Genomic DNA, 14,408 nt, shown 5'->3' on the forward strand with positions numbered 1-14,408 from the left:
AGGTTTTTTTGCAATAAATATGCTTTGCAATGTGTGAAGTGCATTCGCTGTATAGTGTGCACAGACAATAGACAGTTTGAAGCTCGGCTGTTAAAGCAGAGATAATAAGAAAGACATGAATCTGCATCTGCTTTATCCAAGATAAATATTCATAAGACTAAATGAGGAATAGTGAATACTTTATAAGAATAAGTTATTTGCCCAAAGCATCAGGTAACATGTCATGTGACATATTATGCCGAAATATAAAGAAATGGGTCATTTTAATAACTATTATTTGTCTACAAGATAAATAGGGATGACCCTGATTCAAAGTTATTTTCCTAGCCACTTTCTAAACATCAGATTATTTCCGCTCACCTGCTCTCTCTCTCTCTCTCCTCACATGCATCAGCCAGGCCATGCGTAATTACATTAATCTATTTCTCGAGCACTGTGGTTTCCTACAGATGCATAAATCCATTCTAATTCCGATGAATTTATGAACCGGTGCACAGCAAACCGTTCAGAAAGCAGAGAGCGCGCGCGCCATTAAAAATAGAGCGTCAAAAATAGAGCACCGTTCCTCATGCGCGTGTTCATGTTTACGAGCCGTGTTGCATAGCGCGAGGTCTTCCTTCCTTATTTCCTAATCTCACCGCGAAATCAGCCGCAAACGCATTTTTTAATGTATGAACACTCACCGACCACTCAGCTCTGGAGCGGATTCGTTATCAGCAATGTCAAGAATAGCGTATCAAGCGCGCTTCCACAGACAGACCGGCCGCTTCTGAAACCCCCGCGCGCTCTCGACACCACCGCGCGCTCCGCAGTCGCTACCTCGTCCCATTTCCGTCGTCATGGCAACTGGGCGCCTAACATCCTCCCTTTGCCATAGTCATATGCTGATGCGGAGCCTGCGGAATAATTTACACCACAGCCAAGACTCCCAAAACGCAATCCCCACTGCCAAGAGCTAATGGACCGAATTTTGTTAGCTGATTAAAAAATATATATTAATGATGTAACCAGCTTACAGCTTACACAAAAAAAGAAAGAAAAAAAGATTCATTACACACGTAGGCTACTAATTAATATAATACATAATTAATAAATAACTATGATTTTAAAGAGCGGGCGAGTTGTTTTACAACAACAACAACAACAAAAACACGAAAAAACCTTAATAGTAGTTAAATATTTGGGGCAATTTTAAATGCGTAAAACTGAATTTGCAGATTCTCACTGTAGGTTTAAATCTACAGGCTAAACTAGAACAAATTGGAAGTATAGTGAGATTAATATAACATTTAAAACCCTTCAAAAATATATGTATGCGTTCTCACATAATTTGGACAGAAAACTGATTTCAAGGTTTTTTTTTCTCTATGCTTAAATAATATAAACAATTATGCGGACATAGCAAAGAACTTGTAGTTTTAATAGATTGAAAATGTAAAAATGTTAGCCTACATTTAACTGGTTAACTGTAGATTACCTTATATGTAGGCTAGTATATAATATTTTAAAAAGATAAAACAAACACATGCAACTAATCTAAAATACTGTTAAAAAAAGAAGTAAAAAGCATGAATTAGCTATTAATTGAGAACATTTTATCATATTTAACAAAGCAATATGTAAAAAAAAAAAAATACAATATATGGGTGAAATTATATTTTGTAGGCTAATTAATCTTTTATTTAAACCTGTTCTGTTATTATTATTATTATTACATTTTGCAGACAATTTTTAATTGCTTAAATAGGGTGGCATTATATTATTTACTGACATTGACAGTTATGAACTCATGATGCAAAATAATTGTTTGCATTTTAGGGGTAAACAAACAATAAATAAACAAATATACAGTACCGGTAAAAAGTTTGGAAACATTACAATCTGTTACTAATATTAATGATAATAACTGAGTATCAAATCAGCATATTAGAATGATTTCTGAAGGATCATGTGACACTGAAGACTGGAGTAATGGTTGATGAAAATGCAGCTTTGCATCACAGAAATAAATTATATCTTAAAGTATATTCAAATAGAAAACCATTATTTTAAACGAATTAATATTATTATTATTTATTTTTTTTAATCTGTATTTTCGATCAAATAAATGCAGGCCTGAGCATACGAGACTTCTTTTAAAAACATTAAAAATAGTAATGTTTCCTAACTTTTGACCAGTACTGTATATTAAAATCCAGCTCTTGAATGTTCAAGTCCCTTTCAGATTAATTAATAATCTTATACAAAGGAATTCAAGCTGCATAGTTTTAAACACCCTTATTAAAGCTTGGAGGACTTTAGATAACCTCTTTTACAAAAATTCAGGTACTTTATTATGAATCAAGACCAAGTTGCATTTTTTAATTAGACTACTATGAAAATTAATCACAAATGTTGCATAAGTGTGTCAAAAACACAAACAGCACAATACACTCCAAGAAAAAAGAGCAAATTAAAAACAACACAAAAACCCATACAATATATTAAAGGCAAACCAGAGGAAAGACTAAATTCACCTTATCAACAACACAAACATGAACCAACAGCACATAACAGAACGCTTCTGAGCTCTCAGCCCTTATGAGACTTATGAGTTTATACTCGCCGTAACATTCACTCATCAGTGATGGTGCTAGTCACTTGTCAATAGGTCAATGAAAAGGTAGCTTCATTAACCATGCATCTGACCAGACAAACCTAAGCAGATGATTTCACGAGGCGCAGCTGGATAAAGCCCCCTATTCTTGGCCTGATAACTGAGCTACAGGATAATCTCAACACTCTGAGTCCTGGCACTGTACAGAGCTGGACGAAGCCTCCTCCTTCCCTTCCGACCCCCCTCGGAAGAACGCTGGGAATGTGTAGCACTCCCTAAGTCGGAGGTGGGGGGGGGGTCTGGCTCATGTACCACACACACACACACACACACACACACACTCACACTATCACATACTGGCGAGTGTACAGACAGCGTAGTCACGTATCTGCTGACTTGCTCTGTGCAGGAGAATGCTGTTAAATACACAGGCGAAAGATTAAGCACTATGTGAGCTGGACAGTGAAATAAGATTCAGGAAAAGTCTTTATATGAAAAGGTTAAACCATTGGGCAGCGAGGCAATAAATTACATTTTGGCCCCTTCTATCTCAGCACTTTGTTTCGGTAAGTCTACAAGCACTATGAAAGTACACTTGTTTCCATCACACAAACACACACAGCAAACACACAACTGGGACTTCTTCACACGCCGTCTATCAGACAGACCTGTCCTTGACCTCCCACTTGGATACTTGCATGTGATAAACTGCTTCCAGGTCAACAGAAGGTCAAGCCAATTGTCTTTCAAGTCCCACCACACACACACACACACACACACACGTCTTCATACACACCAACAAACTGAACTGGAATAAAATGATTAAAGTTCAGCATCACCATGTCATAATTTTCAGTGGAATGAAAAAAAAATATATATATATTTTTTTTTTTACAAGCCCTTTTCAACAAAGAGCCGCATGCTTTGTACACAACAAATGGATAAACCCGTGAACAGAAACAGCAGCACCAGCAAAGTTCAAACTACAATAGATGTACACAAAATCAAATGGGTCATCAGCAAGATCAATAACCTATGTGGGTTGCTATGACAACAGCACTTGCCAATGCAAAGATAATAGCGAAGAAAGAAAGAAAGAAAGAAAGAAAGAAAGACAGATTATTTAAAGGGACTTGTAAAGACTCTTGCTGGCAGTCAGAGCACTAGCTGCTATCACAGAAATCACATCCGCTCATGGCTGAAAGACAGTGGTTTCTGGGGAGCCGTCTTACTGGCCACTAAGAGGAAGCAAACTAAAAACAATGAGCAAACTCGTGAAAACTGTGCTAGAAACCAAGCTAGTCTGACACAAATTATTCAGAAAAACCAAAGCCTCTATACAAATCCCAGCACTGGTTCAACTAGTTTTGAGTTAGGACCCATTTAACACTAGAACCAAATGGTGACTGACCCAACATAGCATCAAAACTACCGTACGGACCAGGCCTCACGGTTCGGCACGCATGTGATTCGTGGATCAACAGATTTAACCATCATAGAGTGAAAGTTTATTGTGCTTGTCTTGCCAATTTACACATTCAAACAATTTTAAACGCAGAAAAAGAGGTGAAAATTGGGACTCACGCATGGTTATCTGTTAGCCTAGTACACCTGAAGACCGCGCATGCAGAGAGAGAGAGAGAGAGAGGGGGGAGAGTGAGAGAGAGAGAGGGGGGGGGAGAGAGGGGGGGAGAGAGAGAGAGAGGGGGAGGGAGAGAGAGAGAGAGAGACAGAGAGAGGGGGGATGAGGAGAATTTTTTTATTGAATTTTAATATAAAATAAAATAAACCTTTATTATAACAATTTAATGTTAAATTATTCACATAAAGTACACAATACCTCATTAACACACCAGATTTCTACAAACTTTGGTAAACAGTCCACCAACTTATAGTAGGCAAACTCTACTTTTAGTCTAGCTGCCACAAGACCCAAAAACATAGGAACAACACTTATTGCATCCTGCCCTAGAAGTTTATTTTTCCTTGTTTTCCAGATTACTAATTTTGCAGTGCCTGATAAAAAATGTATTAAAACCAAAATCCTTTTCCTTTGAACGGAATACCTAGGACCATAAACAAACAATATGAAGGAAAAGCCCTCGCCCAAAGATAAAAACCAATTGCTTAAAAGGGAAAAAAATCCCCTAAACGTGAGCACTGCACAAATAAATGGAACACTGATTAAGTGATCAACTGCTAAGTTTAACCATCATAGAATGAAAGTTCGTGCTTGTCTTGCAAATTTACACATTCAAACAATTTTAAACGCGGAAGAAGAGGTGAAAACTCATGCGTGGTTATCCGTTAGCCTAGTACACCTGAAGAGCGCGCATGCAGAGAGAGAGAGAGAGAGAGAGAGAGAGAGAGAGAGAGAGAGAGAGAGAGAGAGAGAGAGAGAGAGAGGCACGTTTCAGACAGCGCTCGAGCACCGAATTGATTCCTCTTTCGCGTTTACTTGCGCTTGAACGGACACATACACAAAATGATGTCAAAATACCCATCTCGACAAGTATTCTCTGTCATAAGTGAACAGTTGAGAAAGAAACTGGATGTGTGTCAGTATATTCAGTCTGCGCATGCGCTCTTAAAGTGACAGCAGCCCCAGTAGTTGACAATGTCACTTTGTAAAGAAACACTACGCACCTGATGCATGCGCATGACATCACCGTTTTCACAAAGTTACTTTTTTGGGGGGTTTTCACAGAGATGATAAAGGTATCGGTTTCAAAAACCTGCACTTTGAAACACATTTTCAAACCTTTACATTTTCAGGCCCCCAAAATGCCGTTTTCATGTACATGAACGGCCAAAACTTAATAAAAAAAAAAGAATTCCAAATCCGTTTTATAACAGTGTTGTGTAAGCCGCACCTTAAAGCTACACTGTGTAATTTTTTAAGTTGATTTTTTAAGTTGATTCAAAATGATATGTGCTCATTAATGTGTAATTACTTCTACCAACTAATCAAGTATTCTCGTAAGCGTAGAATCTGCCATAGAATACATACGAGCGAGTCGCTCGAATGGCGGCAGCCATGTTGCGCCTCCATCTTGAAAATACATTAGCCAAAGAGGGACATACCTGGAAATTCAAGCTTCGCCTTTCGCGTTTTACACTCAGTGGCACCGTGACGAATGCGAGGGGGAGATTACTCGCGACTGCCGGCAGATTTGAAATAATACGGCCACCGTAGGAGTTAAAATGCCCTCGGGATGGGAGGGGCTAGAAAGTAATATTCAGTTGGTAATCATAAACAATTTCACCGCTAGATGGGAGAAAATCCTACACAGTGTAGCTTTAAATATTGTATTAGTATTTGCCATATTACCGAAACCCATCTATTGAAAACCAGTGACATATAAAACTCAGAAAGGGGACATTCACGGCTGTCTCATTGGACACTCTGTGAAATACATTTAGACACATTTCACAGCCTGACGCAGAGCTGGGCGCCATTCACCCATCCAGCGGATCACTATATTTAATTTCTAATTATGCCTGGAATACAGAAGCCAATAAATCAAAAGTTAATTAAAGTCATGGATTCATCTTTAGTGGCAACTCAATCATCTCAAACCCATTAACACCGCAGATGAGGGACTGCTACCGTGTGAGTGTGTTCATGTATGTGTCTATGTAAATGGAAGAGAAGGAGAGGAAGCTGGACAAAAGCCTGAAGCATGGTACAATAACCTCAGTTTAAAAGGTTTGGGATTTTAATTTTTTAATTCTCCATGACAAATGTGGCATGCATGATGTCAGAGAAGTATGCTAAAAATGAACCAGAGGATCATTAGAAATAAATGATTATCACTATTTTCATATTATTTTATTGACACTATTTTGTCACAGCATTTTATAATGTTCACAAAATGTCAACAAATTGCTGCTTTGACTGGAACAAAAGCTCTAGGTGAACCAAAGAGAGATCGATCATCAATGTCTGGATTCAGAGTCACATGCAGCCACTGACTGGAAATCATACCTAAAACATTCCCACTGATTACACACACATGCACAAAACATGCAGTTCTCACTCACTCTCACACACACACACACACCTACTAACTTCTATTGTACCTTAATAACAATAGAAAATCAACCATTGTTTGCCAAGTCCTCCAGCCAACGCCTAGCATAGAGGAGGGGTTTTGTGAAGAAAGAAAAAAAATAAATGAATGTGTTACCCTCTAATGGCAAAAAGTTATTTACTTCATTCATGGCAAGTTGCCATAGCAACAGACAAGGGAAACCTGATACTGAAGACCATGTGATCGAAATGTAAGAAAATAACACAAAAAATTAGTGTATGTGTTAGACAAGTAATACTGTATTCTACCTGAAAAACAAAACAACAAAGCATTTCTTCACACAGCGTGAGAACAGGGACTGCAATAATTAAGAATGACACATTAATCTGCATTAATCTTTCTGGAGTCAAGCAGCGCAGAATCCCAGGGTCCAATGTAATGAACGGAGGATCTTCTCGCTCTTCCAGTCTTATCCTCTCTAATATTGTATTTTTCCCTCTTGTGCCTAATTATTCTTCTCTCATATCTTTGCGGTCCTTTCCACCAGCTGGCGAACCATCTAAATCCCTATTAATGATGGTAAAACCCTGAGTATTACACAAACAGGTCTCTGTATGCATATATATAGCATTGTTTATACAATGAAGAACTGACCTTTTTCATTCATGAACAGGACGTGAGGAAACGACACTAACAAGAATGCTAGTATAACTCCAAGCCATGCACATAATGTTCTTGTCATTATAAAAACAACACATTGGCAATTCAGGATCAATGGATTATATATTTTTGAACTGTAGTTATCATGAATGAATGTCTTACTTTGTGAACAAGTAGGAGGTGTCCTATCACGTATCCGCTGCCCACTCTGCACTTCCTCTCCCAGGTCAACCAGTTGCCAAAGGCCCCTCCCCCTGTCGTCACGGCGATCAAGGCGAAGGCGGAGCCTGACGCTCTGCACACCCAGGACACTTGGTATCCAGGAGACAGTGGAATCCTCCAAATCCCTGCCACGCAGTCTCATTCCCACAGCGACCAAAACATTACACTGGGAGACACAAACACACACCACTGAGGACATTAGAGTGCATCGAATCATTCTCAGCGACATCTTTACCGTTTCTTTTAAGGTAACAAGTAGCCTAACATCTAATGTGAACAAAATGACCAATACATGTTAAATAGCTTCCATCGCTCTCTGAGGAGACCATCTCATTCTCACCATCCATTATAAAATGTATTATATTAACACTGGGAATTTAAAGGTCTATATTCACAAATCTTTGAATATTTGGAATCTAAATAATACATTTTTATTTTATTTAACTATTTTTTCCCCAAAAAAGTGTTTTCTGGATAGACAGCTGTCAGTGGAGCAACGAAAAATCATTAACAAAAAAAACATTTTGGTAAAAGAGAAAAATAAGCAGAGCAAAGTAATTCTTGACTAAATGTAAAAGTGTTTAATGTGCATTTATACAAGGAATTATAAATGCATACTATATATTAGGGCTGGGGATTGATACGATTTCGTGGCTTTTGAGAATCGATATCGAAAATCAACCACATTTAAAAAAAAAACAAATAATCGAAAATTGATTTTTTTTTCTTTTTTACCCAAACATTTTTGGGTGTGTTATATATTGTATGAATTTATATTTTACATTTAAGCCTTTGCGCTTTGCTTTTGGTACGAATATAGTGTTGTGCTTCTTCAGTTTTGATGTGGGAGTAAACAGACCTTCATTAGCTCGGAAGAAAATGCACACAAGCAGAAAAAGCATTTGCATCAAGGTGATCCAAGAAACTTTTGGGCAACATCAAGCTTCAAGAGACACATTAAATGGAAAAAACAGCTGCGAGTTGGATAGTGTAGGCTACTGAATAGAAGTTAACAATGGCTAGCAAAAGTCTATATCTGAGGCACACTTGGACTTTGGTACTACAGAATACCAGTTACACACATAAAAGCACATTTAAATACCTCTTAAAGTGCAAGGGAGGTTTTCATTGACAAGGTATTGAAGGAGTCATTGTGTTAGAAGTTCAGTGCAATAAAAAAAAAAATCAGACCAATTGCTTTTTTTGGCAAAGGAATATATCTTGGCAGCCATTTCTGACCCACCCACTGGTGGGCATGTTTGTTATTCCACAGAGTGGTGATGCAATACATCTTCAAAGTAAAGATGACCCAAAGTGGTCAGGACATCTCACTCAAACACACACACACACACACACACACATTGGGTTTCCATGCTTTATGGGCACCTTCCATAGACATATTGATTTTTATACTGTACAAACTGCATATTCTATTCCCTAACCCTAAACCTACCTCTAAACACAACCCTCACAGAAAACTTTCTGCATTTTTACATTTTCAAAAAAAAAAAAAAAAAACATCACTTAGTATGATTTATAAGCTGTTTTTCTCATGGGGACCAAAAAAAGTAAAACAAAAACATTTGGTCCTCACAATGTAGGGTTTACCCTACCCTAAATGATGACAGAATTTTCATTTTTTGGAGGACAAATCCCTTTAATCAGAATCACCACCAGAATTACTTTTTTCTTAAAAAACTACTTTCAGTGCTCAGATTCCAGTCCTTATAACCACAAGTAAACCATTTCCATCCCTCTCAGCATCAAAACAAAATGTGCATCATTAAAATCAGATGTTGAATTTGGGTAAAAAAAAAAAAAAAAAGGCAATGACTTCTACTGACCAAAAGAAAAGTAATCATAATAAAAATGAGATTCAAATTAGCCAACTGTACCAAACAGTAGAGCTGTTGTTAGGAAAAACTGGACTGGAGGAGAAGATGAATTTTCAGCACTCAAGACAAAAAAAGTAAAAGTCCCTTCCTCTCCTTCTTCCTGTCGTTTAAAGGGGTGGTACAATGCCCTTTTCACAAGATGTAAAATAAGTCTCTGATGTCCCCAGAGTGTGTGTGTGAAGTTTCAGCTCAAAATACCCCACAGATATTTTTATATAGCATGTCACTTATTGAGGGTGAGCAAAAATGCACAGTTTTTGTGTCTGTTCCTTTAAATGCAAATGAGCTGCTGCTCCCAGCACAGGGGGCGGAGCTTCAACAGCTCGTGTCCTTTTACCTCACACACACATGCACTGAAAATGTCAAAAACTTGTAACCTTTTATGTTCAAACCAGAGTCAGACAATGATGGAGAGCCTCAAGAAGAAGTGGCAACATGTAGACAACATTTCTGAATGGTTAGTTGGTGAATTTATGTAGCTTATGTGTAGCTATCTTCTAGTCATTGATCAGCATATTCTGTCATGATAATCTATAAATCATGTTCCGGGGGCGGGGTTTATGTAAATTTTAGGGTTAGTGATGTCACTAACCCGGAAGGAAGCTTGTGTAGTCTTTACCAGCCGTTTGTTGTAGTCCTTAAAAAGCGATTTCTTTAAAAGCAAATATCTCCCTTTGCTTTGAACTTTGAGCGTTGTAACTTTGCAGATGATGTTTATGCTCAAACAGCAACATTACACACTAACTAAAGTTAGAAAAGTGAAATCATAATCAACCACCCCTTTAATTTATAATTCAAGCATCCTTTGAGACATTTCTTTACAGTCTTAAGAGGAAACGTAAAGCATTCAAACTCACGGCACATAAGGTTTTTCTGTCAAACAGTGAACCAACCACCAACCTAGTTTTCATAAATTCATATTTTACTGGTTAGTACCTTTGGTGGCTTTATCGATACATGTATTTGCGAACGGTATTGGGTTAATTTACCCTTTTCCATAGCTAACTCGTAATGTTTTAATCATATTTTCACTTGTCCAAATTTTTCTCCTAAGGGAAACATTTGATATTTAGAGTGTGCATCTTAATGGAAAAAAAGTAAAATCACTGCTAAATTTGAAAGGTGTTAAGGCACAGATTGCAGCCTTTGATAGAATATTACACTCTAAAAAATGCTAGTCAAATATGGATAAACCTAACCGTTGGGTTACATTTTTAAATTGCATTTTTAACCCAATGTTTGAGTTTGTCCATATTTGACCCAAAGTTGGGTTAAAACAACCCAGCATTTTGTGTACATTGTATTGTATGTTTAAAGTAGTTGGATGTTTAAATTGTGCATAACAGTGTATGGAGTGCACAGAAAAATAGTCCTACAATTTGTTTCATTTTCTGGCCACTCCATTCCTCATTTTAATTTAACAGCCAAATCAATGTGGTTGGGCTTTGAATATTATGTTAGTGAGCTAACTCCAGGGAAACACTAGTGTAACAAAGGGTTGTAAACAGTGACCGATGTGTGATGTAAGTGAGTTTACCAGGGGGCTGAAGTAATCACTAAAAATGAACCGTTCAGTTTAATGAGAGTAATGAAACTCAGTCATATAACACCCTGAGAGTCAGATTACATTTGATACCTCCTTAGCCTTCAGCACAACAAATCAGTGCAAAAGAGAGCTAGGTTGCACTACCACAAAAAACTAAAGCTAAATCAAACCTGAACCCTCATCCCTTTTAGCCATTATATAATAAATAAAACTGAGATGAGTAATCTGGATGCAGAAGTTTGCATGCTTTGGTCTTAAGGCAGACCGTCAGCTGCCCCCGTAATAATGTCTGCCCTTCCAGATAATCCTTTTAGTGAGGGCCACATTTGGCCAGTGCTTTATTAGCATTCATCCATATTTTATCATATTTATTCGTATTTGCCCTTGTGCTCTGTAGGCTGAGAGAGGCTTAGTCTCCCCTTGAGAAATTACTTTAGCAGCAGCCGACAGAATCAGAGACACAGACACATTCAGCATCTAAACATTAAAATTCACTTGTGCCCAGTACAAATAGTGACTCTTGATTCACATTCACCCCACACACACACACACAGACACACACACACATCCTTCTGAAATGTTAAAGTGTCTAAATGTGTATCTAATAATAAGTACACTGTTAAAAAAATCTGTAGAAATTACAGTATTACTTGCAGCTGCTTGCCAGTAACTTACTGTAGATTTAAATTGATGTTATTTACTGGCAACAGTTTGTTCAAAGTTAAATGAACATTAAACATTAACAAGTCTTTATCTTTACAGAATAAAACTAAAATAACAGCCTCATGCAAAGCATTCTGGGAACCAAAATCTGAAGGAAAAAAACAGAAAAAGGTTGATGAAGATTTCTGGTTCCCAGAATGCTTTGCATTAGGTTGTTATTTTATAGTTTTATTCTGTAAAGACAAAGACTTGTTAATGTTTAATGTTCATTTAACTTTGAACAAACTGTTGCCAGTAAATAACATCGATTTAAATCTACAGTAAGTTACTGGCAAACAGCTGCAAAACTACAGCAAATTTTTTACAGTGTACTAGTAACTAATGAATAAGTACTAGTATCTATTGAATAAGTACTAGTACCTAAAGAATAAGCACTAGTAGCTAATGAATAAGTACTAGTACTTAATGGAATAGATACTAGTATCTAAAAAATAAGTACTAGTAGCATGAAAATAGAGACTAGTCGGTTTAAATGATTAAATGTTAAAACGGCTTGCCATAGAATGATTTCTGAAGGATCATGTGACACTGAAGACTGGAGTAATGATGCTGAAAATTCAGCTTTGCCATCACAGGAATAAATTACATTTTAAAATATTCTAAATCGTAATAATATTTCACAATATTACTGTTTTTACTGTATTTTTGATCAAATAAATGCAGCCTTGGTGGGCCAGAGACTTCTTTCAAAAACATTAAACCCTCTTACTTTTGAGTGGTTGGGTAATCTCAACATGCATAACATAACAAACAAAACCATTCAAAACCATTTGAAATACAGTGAGATTTTATGATGAATTTAACACACACCAAACACAACCTTAGAAAACTGAACTGACCCTTCCTTCTGACGTGAGGAGTGCGGAGCTCGGACTGTCATTGATACTCTGCTAGGCTGAGTCATCAAAACAAGAAGACTGAGTTTCATTCTGGACTACATTCAGTAAGAAATACTCACTTTCTTTCAGCTTTAATGTATGTGTTTCCAGAACAGGAGACATATTTGAATATCTCAGTTAAAACTAGGAGGTTGAGACATGGGGCAAAAGGCAGGATTTAGAAGAAAGCCACATATAAAAGAGGTAACAGTGCAATCAGAAACGGGGAGGGTCAAACAATGGTAATAGTGAATTGTCAAGTGATGTGGGGAACACATAACAATAGGGGAGTTCGTGGTGAGGATCATCTAAATGACCTTCAGGATGATCTAAAATTTCACCCAGCTGAATCTCAATCGTAATCATACTCTCAAGAATCACTTCAGAAGATTGCCAAGCTCATATCGGCACTTGGAAAGGTACTATGTCTCTGTCTATGACACACACACACACACACACACACACACACAAAAAAAAAAAAAAGATTAGCCACTTTTGGGCCAATTACTCCACAATCAAGTCTTATTTCAGGTCCATTTTCAGATCAGGAACCAGGGTGAATTTTAAAGTACCGTACAATATCCTGCTGATATCTCTGATGCCTGAACGCAGGGTCAACAAAAGATTATTTATCTATCACGCAGTGGTATTTCCTCACATGAACATACCATAAACTAAAAGGGCAGGGCTGTTTTTGCATGACCCTGAAGTTCTCTGTGACGCCAGCGTGTTTTTCTAACCTTGTAACCAAACACACTTTCACACAGTCCATCTCTAGGGGCTTATTTGGTTCAATAATAAAGAATGTGTGTATCCACTTATTCACTCTGACACAGTGCCTGAGGGTCTGTTAATACACACACCACTGCATTGTCTATGTGTGTGTGTGGGTGAGCGACCTTCCACAGAAGACATTTCAGACGTGCTTAATCCCTGAAGTTGCTGTTTTTTCCCCAAAAAAACATTACTGGAGGATTAATAATTATCCCAAAATGATGACTGCTAAAAATCATGACTACAAAGTTTCATCCCATCAAAGTCCAGAAGAATAAGAAAGTATAGCCCACAAATGGCTCTCTGACAATACACTAAACCAATTTTTTTCTGGCAAAATGTAGTTTACTTAGCTGAATGCAATAAAGCAAACCATATTCAGCTTTCTTATTCACAAATCCCACCAGGCTGAGATGCAGGCCTTTAGTACTTTAGGGAAATTGCCAGCAAAACAAGAGCCAGCACAGGTGGGGCAGATATTGTCCCAGCGGAGTAAAACACATAAACAACCCTTCCCAGAGGAAATGTTTTTTCAGGAGACTTAGAAAGTTGTTTCATTAAGGTATCAACTTCGCCTCAGAAGTTTCCTAATTACACATTTAATGAGGATTCATACATGGCTCAGATAATTTGATGAGAAATCAACATATCTGGCTTTTAATTGCAGTGTTTTGGTATCTTGCCAGTTTCCGAGCACAGTGTGAGACATTGCTGAGATCTCTTCTGAAACTTCTCTGGGGGGGGGGGGGGGGGGGGGGGGGGGGGGGGGGGGGGGGTTGCATGTGAGATTGCTGGGGTCATTTTCAGGAGAATTAAGCATTTTTCTCCATTTAATCTCATTGCTGTATAGGATAAACACCTCATCTTTGACTTTTCTTTCCTGTGGGTGTAATTAAAACTGATCTTCAGATAAAAAAAATATAATATGTAACATTTTATATTATATTTCTTAGTATCATTAGAATGAAATAAATTAGCTTTGCTGCAGATTCAAAGTTGCAAACATTCAAAGACCTCATTAGAACAATCTGTGTTGTATACAGCGATATCAATATTAAGTGCAATCTTATCTCAAGATAC

General features: G+C 37.5%; 1 protein-coding gene across 5 annotated transcripts in view; it reads right to left on the minus strand.

Annotated features, from left to right (window-relative positions):
* The window catches only part of scml4 (Scm polycomb group protein like 4), a 36,743-nt gene that overhangs the window by 21,800 nt on the left and 535 nt on the right, over positions 1 to 14,408 (minus strand). For 2 of the 5 annotated variants that reach the window (XM_084090758.1, XM_084090757.1), the window contains exon 2: positions 7,453 to 7,678. In XM_084090758.1, the coding sequence (XP_083946884.1) occupies positions 7,453 to 7,654 (202 nt within the window). In that variant the 5' untranslated portion in view covers positions 7,655 to 7,678. Of the gene's footprint in view, positions 1 to 360; positions 615 to 683; positions 798 to 7,452; positions 7,679 to 14,408 lie in introns of those variants that run through there. The other 3 variants (XM_084090759.1, XM_084090760.1, XM_084090761.1) reach the window with 3 other exon arrangements.

The sequence above is a fragment of the Abramis brama genome (assembly GCF_963993115.1).
Source record: "Abramis brama genome assembly, chromosome: 18".
Classification (NCBI taxonomy): domain Eukaryota; kingdom Metazoa; phylum Chordata; class Actinopteri; order Cypriniformes; family Leuciscidae; genus Abramis; species Abramis brama.